Genomic DNA, 19,817 nt, shown 5'->3' on the forward strand with positions numbered 1-19,817 from the left:
GGGAGGGGAAGGACTCAAGCAAAAGAAATGGAGAGAGAAAGGCAAACAATGAAAAAATAGAGTCCATAAATCTTCTTTGCTGTTCTTTTGTGTACTTGGCCTACTCTCTTTTCTCAGTGTTGACGCCGTAGGTAAGGACCTAATGACTCTAAGTGGGGAGCCTTCACAGCACGACCTGGTGACATTTGCGCCATGGGGAGCTAATGTCACAGTCAGACATCCTACTGTATAAGCCTCTGCAAAAGAGGTCAAGTAACTGCTATCATTGGACAGACCAACATAATGTCACTCGCTGGTCAATTAGTGCTTTCTGTGACAACATGCTGCACTGTGAATCTCTGGGTGGACAACACCGAGGCTTCTGCCTTCACTCCTGATGTGTGCCGTAGACTGTCTACGTGAGTCTGCAGGCAGATCAGTCATCACTCTCTTATCAAGCAGGAAAAAAGCTTGGAGCGCTTTTAGTGCTTCGTCCTATGTGGGATCCATCTTGACCTATCCACATGGTGACTTGTGTAAACAGGTGAGGTGAACATTTGAGAGCCTGAGTGCTGGTGTCAGGAGGGGAGTCAGAAGGTTGAGATAGGTCACAGCACTACAACCTGACTTGGTACAAGGCTATGCTCTCCCTCTCCCTCTGGCTGACATGGGGGTGGGGGGTGTAGATGGCAAGATGGAGAGAGAGAGAAAGAGAGAGACAGGGAGAGAGAGAGGAGGGGGATAGTTAGCGGTAGGCTGACATGTCTTTGTTCAGACCCAGTGCTGCAGTGTGCTGCAGTGCAGATGATGTCATCTCCACCTGCTGCCTGCTGCTCCAAATGCGATGCACGTCCACTGCAGAGGGAGGATGGGGGAAGAGACGAGTGGGAGGGGAGAGGGAGGAGACATGGAAAGTGAGCAGCCACACAGAACTGTAACAACACTGTGACGATGTGAACGCCCTCCCACTCTCCGGTTTACTCCCTTGTGACGGTGAGTGGCAGCAGACGTGGTCACTCGAACATTTAGGGCAGACGCGCTGTTTAAAAAGCAGTAAAGACATAGCAGACCACCGCTAAATATATTGAAAACACTTTAATGAAAGCTGATTAGCTAAGGTGTAAACTTACAGCTGTCATAACACAAATAGTCTTTTTAATGCAAAGTGAAGTTTCTCCAATAAGTCAAGTCCAGTCGCTTGGGGAGATTTATTTTACATCTTCCCCTGTTGGTGATGTATTCGCCTACAGGACTTTGACCCTTGCTAACTTTAACTATCCCAATTGAAAATTGTTAGAATTCAGAATCCTGAACAAAAAACTATGCTGACTTTTAAGTTCCATACATTTTCTCACCAGTATATCTACCTCATATCTGTTGTGGGTTGTACTGTGACGCGTTTAGTTGTTTTTTCTGTCATTTCAACTAATACAACTCAGATACATTTAAATGAAACATTGTATTATAGAAATTGTGCCAAACCAAAGCAAACTTATACTGAAAAATAATGTAACCACTGAAAATGTTATTTGAATGAAAAAAGCTAAGAAGTATTTTTTACTGTACAGTCTGTCACATGACAATAAAAGTACGTTTTCTTAGTGAAATATCAGTGAATGTTCTGCTAAAAGATGACCTCATTTGTCTCCCATGTGAAGTGAGAGGAAAACCTCTCACCTCTGGGACGAAAGCCTGGAGAGGATGGGAAAACACCACACTTCAGGTCTTTTAATAGGGTGACAGTTGCCTTGGCTAAAAATGGAACATAACACATCTAGATTGTGGAAAAGCTCAAACCTAATACTCTGTGGCAAGAGGTCTCGGACTTTCATGACCGATAACCCAAATGAGTAATCGCGTAGCTTGCCTTGAGACCGGCGCTCATTTGAATAAATTACTAGTGTTGTCATCATGGATCCATCAGACACTGGCCAGTGACCCGGACCCTTCATACAGATTAAGAAGCAGGGCACCACGGGGAAAGTCACACATCAGTAGTGAGTGCTGCACTATAGCCATAGCATATCTTTTTTCTGCGCTAACTGGTGATTGCTCTGTGTGGCTCTGCTGTTGCTTCTTATTAGCTTCTCTCAAAGGACACTCTGAGGGAAACTGCATTGGGTCATAACCCAAACAACGTCACAGCCCTGCCCCATGTGATTTGTCTCATCTCTAGGACATGACAGCAGCTCTTCATGAGACAGGCTGATATACAGACGGATAGTGGAAGGAAGGACAGGGCTGTGTATTGAGGAGCACAGAGGGAGGGAGACAGCAGGAAATAAAAGGACAAGGTGAAGTGAGATGAGGAGACAGGAGTAGGGTTATTCAAATAGTGAACTTCTAAAAGAGTGTGGGAGGACATCGTTAATCCTCACTTCTAAACCTCTGGTTGTGTTCATGCCAATCAAGTATAGTGCTGGACCTCATTATCGCTCTGCAGCCAGTCAACTCCCCACATGTTTCCCGGCAGAAAGACCGGAGGCCAGCCACCCTCTGAGTCTCTGTGTGAGCTGACTGACAGGGGCTGGTATTTGTGACTGTGCAGGGGAAGGGGCCAGGCCATCTGGCAGCAGCCCTCGCAGCTGGAACACATGGCTGTCTGTTGATTAAAGCCTGACATAACTTTATATATATAGAGTAACGAGTTGAAATGGTTTCCATCTTTAGTTCTTTTTTCTTTTTATTCTTGTTAGCAGAGCTATAACAGAAGAGTTTAAATAGTTAAAGAAAGGTATTGTATATGCGCCAGAGACATATTTTTTGTTCTTACGGCATCAAATCAATTTGAGGATGCTATCTATCCATCCATCTGTTATATGGCTTATGCTGTTCAGGGTCGTGGGGGGGGCGGGAGAGATGAGGGGTACACCCTGGAAAGGTCGTCAATCTGTCCATCCGATCCAGGCTAACAGATCAACTCAAAATGTCATTCATCTTCACATCCAGACACTTTTAGCTTCCCATTCACCTAACCTACATGTCTTTGGACGGTGGCAATGGAATCACCTGGAGGAAAAATGCCTTCTCTACAGAGAAACAACAGTGTTTGTTCATTTCTCTCTGTAGCTGGTGTTGCACACAACAAAGTCATTCACACCATAAGACCATTTTCTTTGATGCCAACATTTTTCATTTGATTTTAAAGTTAAGCCAAAAGATGAAAGCATCATCTCTTCTCTATTGCAGGGTTTTACTGAATTAATACAGCAACAGGTGGACCACTTGCAATATGTCCTGTCAGATCATTCTGTCTCACCATTGTTCACGCGTAGAATTGATTCTCAAGCACAAACAGCAGTTTAATGACCGCAAACAAAGGTCACAATGCATGAATGATACTTCTCTGGTCTGCCATAAAGGTGAAGCAGCTCTTAACCTACTAGCATTTGTCCAACTATATAGGTCAATATAAATGGAGTCTGAAAGGTGAATAGATACATTGTGTCATATTAAGGGTAAAATGCCAAGAATGCACACCATTGGGATTTACTGTCAACCCCCATCACACTAATAGAGTAACACAGTATTGGCTTTTTGCCTTGGAAAGCAAGGTGGGTAGTTTGATTTTTTTCATAGATTGACAATACAGTAACGAGTAAATATTATTAGCTTCTTATTTGCATAAACAACTATATACTGCTTGACACATGAGCTACAGGCAGGAGTGCAAATGACAGATGAGTGGAACAAATAATGCCAAAGATGAATCAATCTGATATAAGACACCACAGGGACAGGATGTCTCCAAAGCTCTCCATATATAGAAAGACAGCACAGTTAAATGCATCCACAGGATTATATGCCTGTCCCCCAATTTCCTCAAAATCTTTCTCAACAATGTAACAAAAATATATTTCTGTCTTTTGGCACACACTGGAATCATATTTATGGTTTATCAAACTCTTACAATAATTATAATTTCCATATGTGGACAGGCTGGCGATTGGAAAGACACAGAGACCACTTTTATCTTGAATAAGGCATAATGTATGCTTAGTATAAGGACAGGTGTATTACCCCATTTCATCTAATTGGGTTTTATGACAGCTCAGAGGGATACAACTGCACAGCATGAACAGTGAATCTGGATTTAATAAGCCCATTAGCAGACTGGCCCACTTAAGACAAACTACACTTACAACAAAACATAAAATAAGTAGTTTCCCTAGATTAGGGTTATTAATATACAACACAATAGCTAAGAATACAGAACATTAAATGATCCCATTGTGCTACAGTTTATGAGCAGACTGGGGCCTGTTAGCACAGACAGATTTGGATGCATAAGATAATGTAACCTAATGCCAACCACAATTTATATATTTAAATATTCCCCAAGGCATTAACTGACACCAATTTGACAGAAGCACCACAAACTGCATGTGATACTGTTTGCTTCATGAAGGTAGAAATGAATGCATAACTATTATACTGGATTACATTAGATAGACAAGCTGTGACTGTTTTTGTTTCTACCCATTATGGTCAAATGAGAAGCATTGAATTACTGTAAAACAAGGCAATATTATAACAGGATTGAACAAAAGAAGTCAGAAATGTTGCTCTCTCTAAACAACTGTTCCTCGTTAACTATTTCTTAAAAAACTTCTGTCTAGGGCATGCCACAACCTTTGTGTGAGCATTTCCACGTAGCAGCTGCTGTTTCGAGCACAACTACTATCGCTAATGTTTAACTACAACAACTACAGTACACACACACACACACACACACACACACACACACACACACACACACACACACACACACACACACACACACACACACACACACACACACACACACACACACACACACACACACACACACACACACACACACACACACACACACACACACACACACACACACACACACACACACACACACACACACACACACACACACACACACACACACACACACACACACACACACACACACACACACACACACAGGTTTGTAAACAGGGGCAATATTGATACTGCTACTCATGCTTCTGCAAAAAGCACACACTTAGTACTACTGCTAACACCAAGAGTACATTATCAAGGGTGTTGTGCTGCTGCCAATTATAAAGGTAATCAACATGATTACTTTGATGAATGCATATGCATTAAGACCCACTGTATGTGAAACATGCAAAAGAGCTGTGGTGATTCATAAAACCTCTTTCAGATATATTCTGAAGGACTTTTCAACTTTGGTGTGTATAGAGTCTTTCACCGTTTTTTTAAAAAGGCTACACTATGTTGCTCAAAGAGGAGCAACAGGTATACATGTATATATGCAATGCTGTTACTTTAAATAGTGAGGGAAAGCGCTCAACCAGAGCAAAGTTGGAACACTGAACAGGGTTACAGTGCAGTCGCTGTTCACAGATCTGTGGTGCTGAAACGCTCAGCGGCAGCACTCACTACTGAACCTTTTAAATCCACACTATATTTACTGTTTGATTAGCACATGCTGTTTATAACAGTAGTCTTAATTGCAATATCAACTATGTGTGTTTTGAACAAATAAATAACAGTATGTATATTTCAGCGACGACTCGCTGGCCCCGATAACCTGGGCAGCACTTAGGGATGCGACAGCACTCTAATGCGCTAGACCACACTTTGAACAACACGTGAAGCAGCACTCGCAGCTGGTAGTTTAAGGACACCAGCCTGAGACACTGCGGACATATAGTTCAACAGACCCAACAGACTAAAACTGTCTACTAAGAGTCATTCATTCCTAAATGCGGGAGGAGGATTTGTGCCAAAACTAGCAGACTTGGAAAAACAGTCACACGAGAGCTCTCAGTAGCCTATAACTTATTATGATAATAAAAATGCAATGAAACATAATCTACGTTTTCTTTGTCTCTGAAGGAGTCTTGAGGAGTGTTTAATATGCCCAAGCACTAGTCGTGAGTCAGGAGTTGGCTACTATCAACGTCAACTATTGCTCTGCAATGAGGCAGACTCACATGAAACACTTAAAGAAAGCATGTGGCTTAAAAAGAGTATTTCTGTAAAACTCCGCTACAGTACAGACACATGGAATACATTTACAAACAACTAAGCATGTTCGAAGAAACGTGTAACTTCAACTTCTTCACGAGGAAGGCACAGGCAGCACATGAACACAACACAAACACAGCACTACATCCATAGGTTGAACTTAACACTTCTAACCTTCTATCTTATTTTCCATTGGTAGAGTCCACCTCAAAGCCAAAGAACACTGCCTCTTTTGTCTTTTAGGAAACGCAGGTGTCATTCACAGGCATCCTGACCCAAAGAAGTCCAACCAAAGCTGCATTTCACTCAAACTGCAGTTTTGCCCCCACAGCCTGACGGTCAGGCTACTGCATGCTGTTACACGGAGGAAACAATAAAAATATAATCCTTGGTGTAGACTGAATATCAATCTCTAGAGGACTCGTCAACAATAGAACAAAGTGAGGGAAGAGAGCGACGTGAGGAGAGTGAGAGGAAGACCACTCACTACTCTTCTTCCTCTAATAGCCCCCTCCTTCTCTTCACTTCTTTCCCCTCACACACACTTTCCTTGTGTTTCTAGTAGTCGCTGCTATCCCAGCCTGCGGTAAAATGACAAATACCGCTGCTAGGAGACGTTGTGTGCACGTGCCGCCGGTAAACAGACGCCCTAATTCCCGTTTGCCTCCTTGAGCCCTGCTCCTTCTCCTAAACGCTTGCCATTATCGTATTAATATTGCTTATTTACCCTGTTTTGATAATACAAATAAGCATTGACTGTCAAATAGATCTACTCTCGACGCGTGTTGCTCTTATTTTGGTGCGTCTGCGCGGAGTGTCTCGCAGACCGCGGAAAAGTCGGTCCAATCTTTCAAAACACGAGTGGATTCGCTTTCTCCCAGCCTAGCTGCCGTCTGACAGTAAATCGTGTTGTGTTTGCGGTAGTTTACCATGTTTACCCAAACACGCCCACTCCTCCGCTCCTGCATTGTGTGTAAACGGTCTGCTGTTTGTCACGCCGGTGTACTTAGACTCGGAGTCAGAGCTATCTATACGCTCCCTTTAACACTAACAGTCGGTATGCCGCTATGCGGGGCTCTTTTTTGGCAGTTCGCAGCGAACCCCTCCAAGATCGGGTGCTGGGATCAGAGCTCAGGGACTTATTGGGGCGCACGATGAGTGCTCTGCAGCTCCGACAGCTTATTTCTGTCCTGCCCATGGCTCCGTACCTGCAGTGCTGCAGAGAAAAGCGCCCCTTCCCCCACTCTGCATTATGACAAATCAAGGCAGGCAGGCAGGCAGCTGTGCCATTAGCACATCATAGCACAGTGAGTCTTCCATGGGAGAACAAACTCTCAAAGCTGTACAGCACACCGCAGACTAAACATTGCACGTATGGCGCGTAATGTCAACAGCCTATAGTTAATCAGGTGACTGACCGAGAGGGTTAAAGAGCAAGAGACTGTACAATCACGTTAGGGAACAGGAATAGTGTTTTTAAAAGAGGGAAACTACATGGATTGCTTTCCGTTCGATGTGGAGCACTTCATTCTTCTCCTGTTGTGCTTCCAGACTGTGGACATTATTGATGTGATCCACTGTGTCCAAGTGATTACATCCTGCCCTACTTCTGAAATTAGTTATATGGTCTAGATATCACCGAGGGTAAATGCATTTCTCTGCGATTGCAAGGGGTAAACAATGACCAACAGATCGCATCATTTACTTTTCCGAGAAAAATAATCTGTTATTTAACCAAAAAGAGCGCTCTGCACCAGTCACTGATCACAGTGCGGTTGTGCTGAAGCTGCTGGTCACACATGCTTCTACCCTGAGCTCTGAAGGACCCTAGAGGAGCACTCATTTATTGTAGTAACAATCCATCATATGTGTGATTGGCACACAGGAACAGAGCAATAACACAAAAAGCAACAATAATTCCGATTTGCAATGGCTAATCTCTCTGTCACACACATAAACTCACATGGTGCCATATCCTATTCATTTTGAACACAGCTATATATTTGTACACAAAGGTATGAAACAAAGCACACATATTTTATTATAGAAGCATACAATCTCAGTGTTATGTATGTATTTTCATATTATTTTTTGCTGTTTTGAACAATCTGCAAATGCTTTTTTTCTCCATAAACGGTCTTTCTTTATAAATAAATCAGTGGCTAGATAGCCGGGTGCAACAGAGAAACAATCAGCTAAAATCCCGCCAAATCTTGGATGTAAAGACATCCAATACAGTCAATGATATTTGTGGATTTCCAAATGTCACGGTCATCCTCAAATAAGAAACCACAGATTGCCATGAAACAAAATAGCAGTGGTGGCAGGCAAGAGGTTAATATAAGTAAGGTAATAGGGTGGGCTGTGTTTTCCCTGAGACAGTCAGCTCCTCCTTAACTGGTTCTGTGAATGGGCCAGTGAGGCAGTAGGGTATGAATGGCGGAGGGATCCACTGGTGCTGCCGTGTATGGGAGCCGCCAGCTCTCCATTACTCACTCCCACTCCCTCAAGGGCCGTCTGCAATGCAGCTGTCCTGTGAGCCTGTGCTTCACCGTGCCCTACTTTATCCTGTCAATGCTCAAGCACTGCAGCAATGCTTCTCCGGCAGCACCACACACACACACACACACACACACACACACACACACACACACACACACACACACACACACACACACACACACACACACACACACACACACACACACACACACACACACACACACACACACACACACACACACACACACACACACACACACACACACACACACACACACACACACACACACACTACACACACACACACACACACACACACACACACACACACACACACACACACACACACACACACACACACACACACACACACACACACAATCAGACAATGACTTACATACTCATTACATTCTGGTGAACATGCCCAGAGTAGGTCTTCTGACTCACATACTCAATTTGAATTCAAACAGAATGGAAACTTGCCAACCCTGCAGCATATGTTATTACATCTAGAAGACCTCTACAGTGCTGATTTCTAAAGCTCAGTTACTGTAAGAAAACAGAAAACGTTTATTATTTTTTACAATTTGCAAATACTCATAGAAACCAATGCTTACATTTTTTCTTTTCCTTTGCACTGTTGTAAACACATCAGCTTTCCTATTGGCTGATTATACCAAAAGCAAGATGACACAATAACAGTTTATCTCACAAAAAAACGACCAAAAAATGACGCTTAAAATGTTGCGCATCTCGACAACAGACTGCAAAGTCAAAGCGAAACATTTTCAACACAACATCTAAAAAAGCAAAGGTTACTCTCAAATCGGTTTCTCTTGGGTTATACCAAGTTGGGCTAGGCACACAATAACACAATATTAATACAACTATTATTCAGATACTAATACACCTAAAAATATAGCAATGCCATGCAAAGTCCCATGTGTAATACTACTACTATTACTACTATTACTACTACTACTACTAATAATAATAATAATAATAATAAAGATAAAGCAAACTGAATCATTTATTGCAATCAACCGTTCCACTGCATTACATCAAACTTTCACATGTGTATAACGTATACAATTAAATCATTAGTTAGTCTTTAATTGCAGTTTTCTCCAATCCATTAACGAGGACAACAGCATTTTCAAAACAATAATTTGGTTTGATCATATCTTAACACCACCGTTTTCAATATTCATATGTAAAATACTTGACTATTTTCCAGCCCTACAAACAAAAAGTGCTTTCCAAACACTCTGATAACAGGTTCTTACTTACACTCACACACACAACCTCCACACATGCTGCGTAGAAGCAGCCAAAGCAGCCAAAGCCAAGGATTTATCCATGACCTTTATCATGTTTGGCTGAGGACCAAAGAATCAGCATGTTTTATGGCAGGACACAATATTTTACATTCAACTCATTATCTGCTTGTTACTGTTCTAGCTGTGTACTCCTGTCTTTCTGATATATGAGATGTTACAACATTAATCCCAACCATAATTCATCCCAAGCAGAATATCTGTGCAGCAGAGACATTTAACAAAGACAAGGAACATGCAATGTGTGAGTTCAATTACATATTATATGGGATGAAATACATTGGTTGCATTTACTATGTGCATGGATAAAGATGTAATGACACTTCTTTCAGTATACTAAGCATTCACCATTATCCTGCAGTCGTGTTTGTCTCCAGAGAGAGCTAATGCATGTGACTGTTTAGGCTGTGACAAAATGGATTTAGGCAAAGCCAGAGAGAGGATTTGTAAAGCATGATGGTCCAGCAGATCATTAATCATAATTAACCAAATCAATGAGGCTACAGGAGATTTGGAGAGCCAGATAGAAGAATCAGGAGTTACATAAAGAAGTAACGATTAGAGAAAACACCAAAGTAAACTAGACCAAGAGAAAGAGTCAGGGGAAGGAATCAAAGCGGAGGTCAAACTGAGCAGAGACCTACCATCCAGCGAGAGCCAGTCGTGCTGAGATGAAGGCAGTGAAGGAAGAGCGCGGGCCTTATACTCAAACACCACCGAGTTGGAGATGATCTGGTTACTGGTGGACACCTGTAGCGTCACCAGACCCGTGTCGTGAGCTGGAGAGGGAGAAGATAATGAACATTTAGTACATTCAACATTTACAGAATATCATTATCATATGGTCAGATCTGACAGGGTCAAATTTCGTATTTGGGGGGTTGAATCCCATACGTTAGACTACATTAGAATGACAGTAACATTATAACATCATCTCACATAATGCCACATCAAGCTTAACCTGCGACATCTTTTATATATTTAAAGTGGACCTATCATGCTATATTATAATAATATATTGTAGGACCATACCTATATAAGGCATATTTATATGTATATATATTATATATTTATATATTTGTTCAAAATACCAAATAGATCATGCATTTTAGTCATGCCTCATTTCGCTCAATGTGCACTTTTTTAGCCCTGTTTTGGCAAGGGCTGATTCTGTGAGAACAGCACCATCTACAGGCCTGGCATATGTACTACAGCGTCTCCAGCGCTTTCGAACGGCAATGGCCGTGGCTGTCTCCTCCTGATTGGTGGAGTTGGCCCAATAGCCGTAGCGCCACTGTCCTGACGTCAGGACAGTGTTCAAATCTGGATCAGTTTTGATCAGATCCGTTGCAGCCCCTTTTTTAGAGATTTGGGTATGGAGGAAAATAGAGAGGGTTGTGTTTTCTGACACTTGGTGAGTTCCCTGGAACACCGGGGACACATATTCATGTATAAAAGACGTACAAAAGTGCATTTTGCATGATAGGTCCCATTTAAGTAAAAACATATTTGACTGTTTCAAAGACATTCAGTAACTTTCCGAATAGTACGCAACAGCTTAACATTGTGCTAAACTTGCATTGTTTTTGTTGATTGACTTGGATGTTCAGTTTAATATCACAATATTGACATTCATTTGAAAAAAGCTATTGCTTCTTTTAGAAATATATGTGTTAAAAAACATAATGAAAATAAAATAATATTGCTGACCAGATAATAAATATCTTCAACCTACAGATTATTACTTCAAACTAGTAAAGGAAAGTTAATAATATACATGATAGATAAATAAACAAATATTGATTGGTGCGGAGAAATAAACACCATAACTCTGCAAACCCTACCCTAAGAAACAACAACATAAAGTAAACCAAAATGTATTTTAGAAGAGTGCAATTGGCCTATTGCAGAAAAGTAAAACATTTGAAATGGCACAAGTTAAGTCAACTCGTCTGTTCATGACTAATGTCATGGTTAAATGTCCTCATAAACGTCCCTTTTCTTCTCGGATGTTTCTTACCTGGGCAGTAGCAGCGCAGAACTCCTGGTTGGATGAGAGAGGCGGGGACTGAGATCTGGTCAAACAAGCAGGTGTAGTTGGAGCTGGCCTCCTGCCAAGGCCCAGTGATCAGCACCTTAACTCCACCCTGAAAAACAGGAAAAATGCTTTAAACAAACTCTTAACACAACTTCCAAGTCAGCTTCAAGTACCCCTGCTTACATTATGTGTTGTTACACTGCCATCTGGTGAGCAAAGTTAAGAATTACATCAGGATAAAGAAAACGATTCTGAAACTGATCTCTGCTGCCATCATGTGGACAACCAACGTCATTTCACTACACACATTTTCTAAAACACATAGAAGAATTCTGCTGCCCTCCAGAGGTTGGAAGAGGGTATTACTATTGACAACAGAATTGTAATACTGACAAGACTTTCCATTACATATAATAATGAAAGAAGGGAGTTTTTTAGCACAAGTTATCATATTGGGATTTATTATAGAATATATAACATAGTTATAATACATACTTTTTTTGTAAAATATTTCAGTAAAATTCTACCAACTTCACAGGCCAGCAAAGATTTCCTCTTAAATTAGAAAAGTTTAATCAGTGTACTTCAGATGAACTCTTAAATCCAGATTCCATATATGGAGTCTACAGAATAGCCGCAGACTGACAGGCACCAAAATCAACCAGCTTTATTACTTAAAGTGGACCTATCATGCTATATTTGAATAATATAGTGTAGGACCATACCTATATAAGGCATATTTATATGTATATATATTATATATTTATATATTTTTTCAAAATACCAAACAGATCATGCATTTTAGCCATGCCTCATTTTGCTCAATTTGACAATTTATAGCTCTGTTTGTGCAAGGGCAGATTCAGTGAGAACAGCACCACCTACAGGCCTGGCATATGTACTACAGCGTCTCCAGCGCTTTCGAACGGCAATGCCGTGGCTGTCTCCTCCTGATTGGTGGAGTTGGCCCAATAGCCGTAGCGCCACCGTCCTGACGTCAGGACAGTGTTCAAATCTGGATCAGTTTTTATCAGATCCGTTGCAGCCCCTTTTTTAGAGATTTGGGTATGGAGGAAAATAGAGAGGGTTGTGTTTTCTGACACTTGGTGAGTTCCCTGGAACACCGGGGACACATATTCATGTATAAAAGACGTACAAAAGTGCATTTTGCATGATAGGTCCCCTTTAAAATATATGAGAGAAAACATGTTTTCATGTCCATGACAGGTTTATGTTTATGTCTGAACAGATAAGGATGTATGCGTCATTTTGTGTCCAGCTTAGAGAAAAAAGAAAAAGGAGAATAACTTCTACTCTGGTTGTCGGTTTTCATCTTCATGTAAAATAATATCAAGGATTTCCCCTTTGGAGCACCTTGTTAGTGTTTCAACAGTGCATGCCATATAACTGCAATTTCCTGGGTTACATTCTAGTCTTAGGACCATAGACTGGAGTAGCCTCTGGGTCTAAAGGGTGAAGTCAATGTGAAACTCACTTTATCTGTAATAGCCAGCAAGGCGTGACTTCAATGGTTGCAGAAAGACGGAGAAAATGACCCTACCTCTCACTTAATTTATTACCGTAGTACATTTTTTACTCCTGAGTTTATGTTCTCAATCGATGGTTTCAAGTCTTCTTCAATATAACATAAGGTTCAGTAAATTGTCGTCCTATTTACAGTCAATAAATAAATAGCAATGTATTCTTTTGGGCGATTCAACGGAAAAACTCTTTTAGATGTCCTTTTTTTAGAGTTTGGTTATACTTTGCTCCAAATTCTCGGGTAATTTCTAGTTAAAAAAACAAGATGGTGGTGGCCAAAGTACAACACTTAAAGCTTCAAAACCGTATTCCACAAACCAATGGGTGGTGACACGGTTCCTATATGCAGTCTATGGTTGCATTTCACATCTCAAAAATAATTTCAACAACTAGAAATGCAACTAGAATAAATGTTATAGCATAGCTTTGATTTGAGTTAAAGTAAAGTTATTGTGACCTAACATCACAGCAATAAATGTCATAACCAAAAAATAGACAAATGTTTTTAAAATAATAAAGAGCCCTGTCCCTCACCTCAGGGTAGGACCACTCCGGGGAGTAGTCAGTGACCATGAAGAGCCGGCCTGTGGCCTGAAGCATCCCCAGAGCCCCCTGGGCTACAGCTGCAGAGACCACCTCTGCTACATTCATGTAGGACAATGAGCCCGGCTCTCCGGTGTTTCCCCCTCCTCCAGCCCCAGCACTCAGAGACTGGGGGCTGCAGCAGGGCTGGAGGCAGAGCTCCGAGGGGCTGTAGCCGGAGCTCCTGGCCCCTCCATCTTCCTGGCCTTGCTGAGGGGGCCCACCGGTGGTGTTTTGACTATCCGAACTGTGGGATTGGACCAGCTGGTGAGCATATAGGGCCCCACCAGCTGACATGGTGGTTCCACTTCCATCCACTGAGATGAAGTCATTGATGAGGTCAGAGAACTGGTTACCAAAAGAGATGTCAAAGTGATCCAGGCTGATCTCCATGCCTGTCCCTCCTGCTCCGCCATTACTGGCCGCTCCAACGAGGCCCTGGTGGGCTCCGACAGCGTTGTAGAGTCCCTGGACCATACTGGTGCCCTGGAGGAGGGGCTGCAGCTGCTGTTGCTGCTGGGAGCGGTTGCTGCCATCACTATTGTTGTTACCATTATGCATTACTACTCCTTCTCCAGCACCTCCATTCCCTCCTCCACCTCCATCCGAGGCCTGTTGCAGGTAGTGCTCTGCTCCCTCTCCGTTTCCTGTCCCGCAGGCCTGGATGTGGTCTCCTGGCTTGAGTAGATTCTCAGCTCCATTCTCAGTGGCTCCAGCCTGAGCTGAATTCACATTGCCTTGTTGCTCTAGACCCACCACCTCCTCATGCTCAGCACCCAGCCCAGGATAGCCCCCCTGGTACTGTAGCAGCTGGAGAGAGCCAGCCTGACCGCCCCCCTCTGCGGGGGAGCCTCCATTACAGTTGGGCCTGTGCTGGTGGGCCTGATGGTGGTGGTGGATGTGGCCGTTACTGCCAGGGGAGTCCGTCTTCACCACTTGCAGCCCCATATACGCTCCAGAGTCATGGGAATTGTGCTCCATCAAATGTGTTTTCTGACCCATGCTGGGCCTTCCCTGCTGGCCCTGTCCGGTCTGGGAAGAATCTTGCAGGAAGAAGCTGGGTGAACGACTCTGGTGTTGCATGTGAGGACTGGACATGGCCTGACCATAGTTTACGGCGGTAGCGTTGGAAGAATAGTCTTGCTTGGCATCAATAGCACTGAAATCCATCTGCTCAAGGGTGGTGCTGGGACTCAGACCCCCACCAGAAGGAAGCATGGAGCCCGCCGTATTCAGAGTAAGGTTACCCTGGCCCGAACCAGCACCAGATGACACAGAGACCCCGCCCCCGCAGCTCACTACCGGACCCACCTGGTAGCCACTCTCCTTGGCCAGCTGCTGCTCAAACGATGTGTCTTCTATCTTGATATTCTTTACCATAGCTGAGCTGAAGGTGTAGCCGTTGTCCGACATGGCGGGGGAGCGCTGCATACTGCCGTTGCAACTGCTGCCACCGGAGGAAGATGAGGTTGAGGAAGAGTTGCCCTCTGTCTTCATTGCACTGCCTCCATAGGTCTGGCCCTGTTTGGGGTTGTTCAGGAAGCAGTCGGGGTCAAAGTTCATATTGGTCTCTGGGATCTTAATGCTTCCAGCATCCAGACTGCTGGAGAGCACCAGCTCCTCAGAGACCCCCGCTGAAGACATCATGGACAGACTGTCTCCCGCCGCGTTAGTCCCAGGCTCTCCCACTCCTCCACCGGGGAAGGCAAATTTGTGACGATCAGAGGCCACAGACAGCACCATGCCCTGTGAGGTGGCATCTGCACCCATCAGGTGAGTGTTGGGACCCCCAGTAGGAGACATGCTGTAAACAGGGTCTCCAGTCACCTCAGACATGAAGACGCTCTGAGACAAGCCAGACATGACGGAGGCCACGTGGCTCATCCCTGTCACCACGGGGCTGTCGGCCATGTCCGGATCGCTGTTGAGGCCGCTGCTGATGGACACGGGGGAGTTCTGCGTGGTGTCAGGGACCTCCACCTGGTTGGTGGACGACACCTCGGTGCTGTTCTGGTGCAGCAGGATGGGCTTGTGGACTTTGCCGTTGCGTTTCTCCCTGGCACTGCCCCCCCCTCCGCCTCCACCGGAGCTTTTGCCTCCGCCGTGGGCGCTGTGCTCCGTCTTCCCCTCCGACACATCGTTGTTCTGGACTTCAGAGTGAGCACTGCTGTAGCCTCCTGAGCGAGGGTCCACCTTCGGGGAGATGATGCGATGTTTGGCGCTGTTGCATTTGTGGTGCACACTGCTCCCTGCACCTATACGAGGACAAACAGAGAAAAAGAGGTTGGCTATTTGGATGAGGTGGGCACAAAATACATCCACTGAACTATTGCTATTCAAATAACTAAAAAAAGGAAAGTGCTACTGTGCAAGGAGGACACAAGTATGGATGATATATTTCATTTTGTCAGAAAGGTTTTCTTTGAATGATTAAAATAGCCTTTCTTTTAGGTAAACAGTGAGTCAAATGTAAGGGGGGTTTTGCTGCAGCTAGGGGTATACAACATGATTGGTTTTAGTCATTAATAAACTGCTGATCTACATTATGTTCCTGAATGACAGCCCAAAATCAAATTAGACAGCTGAAAATATTTGAATGATTAGCAGAAACATCCGGGAACAGCTGGGCTCTTTCTTTCAGATATGGTCCGGACACGGTTATTAATAAACAAAAGAAATAAGCAAATTACCAAGAAACTAATAATTCACTATAAACCGCCTACCATTAAAATACTAAACCACCTCCTCTGATCTACAATAAAACAAACTGCAAATCTAATGGCCTTTTTTAAGCTCTCTCATGAGAACAAACCCCCTCCCACCCACGCGCCCTTACCCAGGGTGCCCGTGCAGAGGCAGTTGTGAGTCCGGGGAGGTGGCTTAGTTTGGTGGCTGTCCAGAATCTGTTGCACTAGCTGCTCCACTGAGAAGCCAGAGCTGCTGTTCCCATTGCTGCAAGTCCACTTGATGCCATGAACTGCCGGGAGAGAGGAGGAGACAGAGACGTCAGCCAGCCCAACAGACCACCAGCCACGCCAAACCCCCGCCCCACCCACTGCCCCCCCCTGTCTATCGGGCCAGTAGACCAGTAGCATCATGCTGCTCACTGGTCCCCTCACAAAATCGTCAAAGTTACCTTGATGGAGAGGAACGAATACTTCCGCTCCCTCATGAAGAGAAACAAACCACTGCATGGCCTTGGTGTGTTCACTCGGTCACTTCAGTTTTAATATAGTAGTTTCAAAAATGTGAGAGGCACTACCTTTGGTTCTGATTGTACTACATACCACTCCATCCTTTTCATTAATATTGCAATATACCTACCTACAATAACTTTTACATATCTTTTCTGTTGCATTAGGCCAGTTGCTTTTCTCCCTGTGCACTTTCTGTACTGCACTGCTCCCTCTCGTGTGTTCATGTCCCCTGCTCCCCTCTGTGAGTGCTCATGAAGGTGACAGCAACCACAATCTTTCCTCTCTCACCCCGACCTATGACCCTAAGCCTCTGGGGAGTAATGTCATCTAGCCTCTGCTAATGCTGCTGCACCAAGCCAAAAAAAGAGAGCTGTTCTCATGTAAAGCTCCACTCCCTGCCTCAGTCACACGTCCCTAGCAACTGCTACTGCTTTTCATCGCTCTGTTTGCCAAGCAGCCACAACCTTTGATGAGACAGATAGTGGTTTCAGTGGTTGAAAGGGTGTAGGAGACACCAATGAGAGCTGCAACGCTCAGGCTCTCAGCCAGGGAACAAAAGGTCATATTTGAGAAGCAAAGCATATTTAGATTGTCAAACAAAATCAAGCTAGTTTTAATTCAAGGTCTCTTCACTTCAGCAGCTGCTGTGGCTAAATATGCAAGAGAGAGATGTATAAGGAGAGTCAGGTTTAGAAAACAGCAAGAATTTGTTAAGTGCCTGTCTGTTTTCTTATGCGATACAAGGAGTTGGAAACATTGTAAGAGGGTGAGCATAATGCAGATTGAAGACAAAGCTAGTCAAGGCGAGTGAAAAAAAGAGACTGGGAACACTTGATTGGATGACTGTGATAGGGATCTAAGCTTTGAGATCCTTTGGCAGATTACAGGCTGGTCACTAGCAGATGTCAGCAGAACGTCTGTGATCAAGCTGAGATCAAACACTCCTCAGACGACTCTCTGTGGCAGGTTACAGGAACATTAACAGGATTCATTTTTGATCTTTTCTACAGTCAGATTTGTGCAGACATTATCTAGAGTGGGTGAGCTGAAAAAAAGACGGGACACCAAGAGTGACAGGAGAGTTTCATCTAATGTCACTGCAATTACTGCACAAATAGTTGTGTCTGTCTGGAGCTCCCATTAGACAGTGTGGCTTGACACACTCTTTAACTTGTGACAGCGCTTATGCAAACAGTACAAATTAGATGCTGCGAGTAATACTGACAAAGAGATGAAAGGGACACAGGAAAACTCAGAATGCTGTCATGAATCTCCCTCTGTGACAAAGCCAGTAGGGAGGCTGCAGGACAGAGGAGCATCCGTTCTGCTGATGTGACGCAGAGAGGGTGACAGAGCAAGAGTGAGAGCCTAATACAACAGCTTACATCCACCATGTACTGCCATCCCTATTTGTCCAAACAATCTCGTCTCCCCTCCACCCTGATCCCTCATGCCAGGATCGCCTCAGCTCTCGAGACGAGCGTCACCCCGGTGGCTGTGGGTTGTTGACGTACAGTTACCACCGTGTCTGCCTGTCTGCTCTTCTCACTGAGGGTTATGTTCCAAAGCAGACATGACAGGAGCAGTGCCACAAGGTTTAATCCCAGTGGCAGCGGCAGCAGAGGTACCAAACATCAACCGAGTCACATCATCATCCTGATGACTGCATCCTGTCGCGAGCAGTATCACACAGCCCTAATGATACAACACAGTTGATCTGTAGGACATGTACATATCCCATCTGATTGTATCTGCACCATTGGGCACTATATGGGACAGGGGAGTACAATAGTTTACATGATGGCTAGCCCTGTCTGTCTGGCCTTGGTCTGTTCCTCTCTGGCCCTGTGTGTGTCTTGCCTGGAGACAGGCCCTCTGTCTGTCTGAGTGTTTGTTAAAGCCGCTCAAGCGCTATCTGTCAGCAGGCTAGGGGCATAGCTGCGGAGAGTGCTGCGTGTTTATAGCATTAGACCAAAAGAGTGAATCAAGCTGGCTGCCTTGTCTATGGTGTTGTAGCGTGACTGAGTAGTGATGCCACTCTCTCACCCCCCCCCCTCTTCACTCCCTGACTCCTTCCTTTTCTCATCAAACGCCACAGGGAGTTCAGGAGCCAGAGGTCAGACAAGGCCATGTTCCACAGGGCTTATATTTGCACTTCCGCATGCGAGCATCCGTGCATGTGAAAGTTTTTGCGACTGAGAGCACGTGTGTGAGTTTTTTGAGACAGAATAAGCTCAACTGATCCATGAAATCCACATTTTTCCTTTGTTGTCTTTGTGTATCATTAGAGGTGTCAAATGGTTAGTGCACTAGAGTATGGTGCAGAGAATATCAAAAGAAAAGAGCAAGACGGAATAGGGCAATTATATCGCAAAAGTTGACAATGCTCTAGAAAAATAACTATTTGACATTAAATGAAGGGTCCCTGTGCTGACAAAAATCAGTTTTTGAAATAAAAAACACTCAATATTATATTAGAAGAAATGCCTTCCATACAGCCACACATACTGTGGCAAACATACTGTACTGTACACTCCTGCAATCTTGCGTTGTGTACTAAATATTCAAACTACAGAGTTTGATGGATTTGCACATTCCTGATTAAGGGTTTTGCTAGTTCATATATACATC

General features: G+C 43.9%; 1 protein-coding gene across 2 annotated transcripts in view; it reads right to left on the bottom strand.

Annotated features, from left to right (window-relative positions):
• The window catches only part of camta1a (calmodulin binding transcription activator 1a), a 281,808-nt gene that overhangs the window by 14,835 nt on the left and 247,156 nt on the right, over positions 1 to 19,817 (bottom strand). For both annotated transcript variants that reach the window (XM_034131745.1, XM_034131746.1), the window contains exons 8-11: positions 16,826 to 16,966; positions 13,942 to 16,244; positions 11,848 to 11,974; positions 10,472 to 10,606 (exon numbers count right to left, since the gene is read on the bottom strand). In XM_034131745.1, the coding sequence (XP_033987636.1) occupies positions 10,472 to 10,606; positions 11,848 to 11,974; positions 13,942 to 16,244; positions 16,826 to 16,966 (2,706 nt within the window). The remainder of the gene's footprint in view (positions 1 to 10,471; positions 10,607 to 11,847; positions 11,975 to 13,941; positions 16,245 to 16,825; positions 16,967 to 19,817) is intronic.

The sequence above is a fragment of the Trematomus bernacchii genome, unplaced genomic scaffold, assembly GCF_902827165.1.
Source record: "Trematomus bernacchii unplaced genomic scaffold, fTreBer1.1, whole genome shotgun sequence".
Lineage (NCBI taxonomy): Eukaryota > Metazoa > Chordata > Actinopteri > Perciformes > Nototheniidae > Trematomus > Trematomus bernacchii.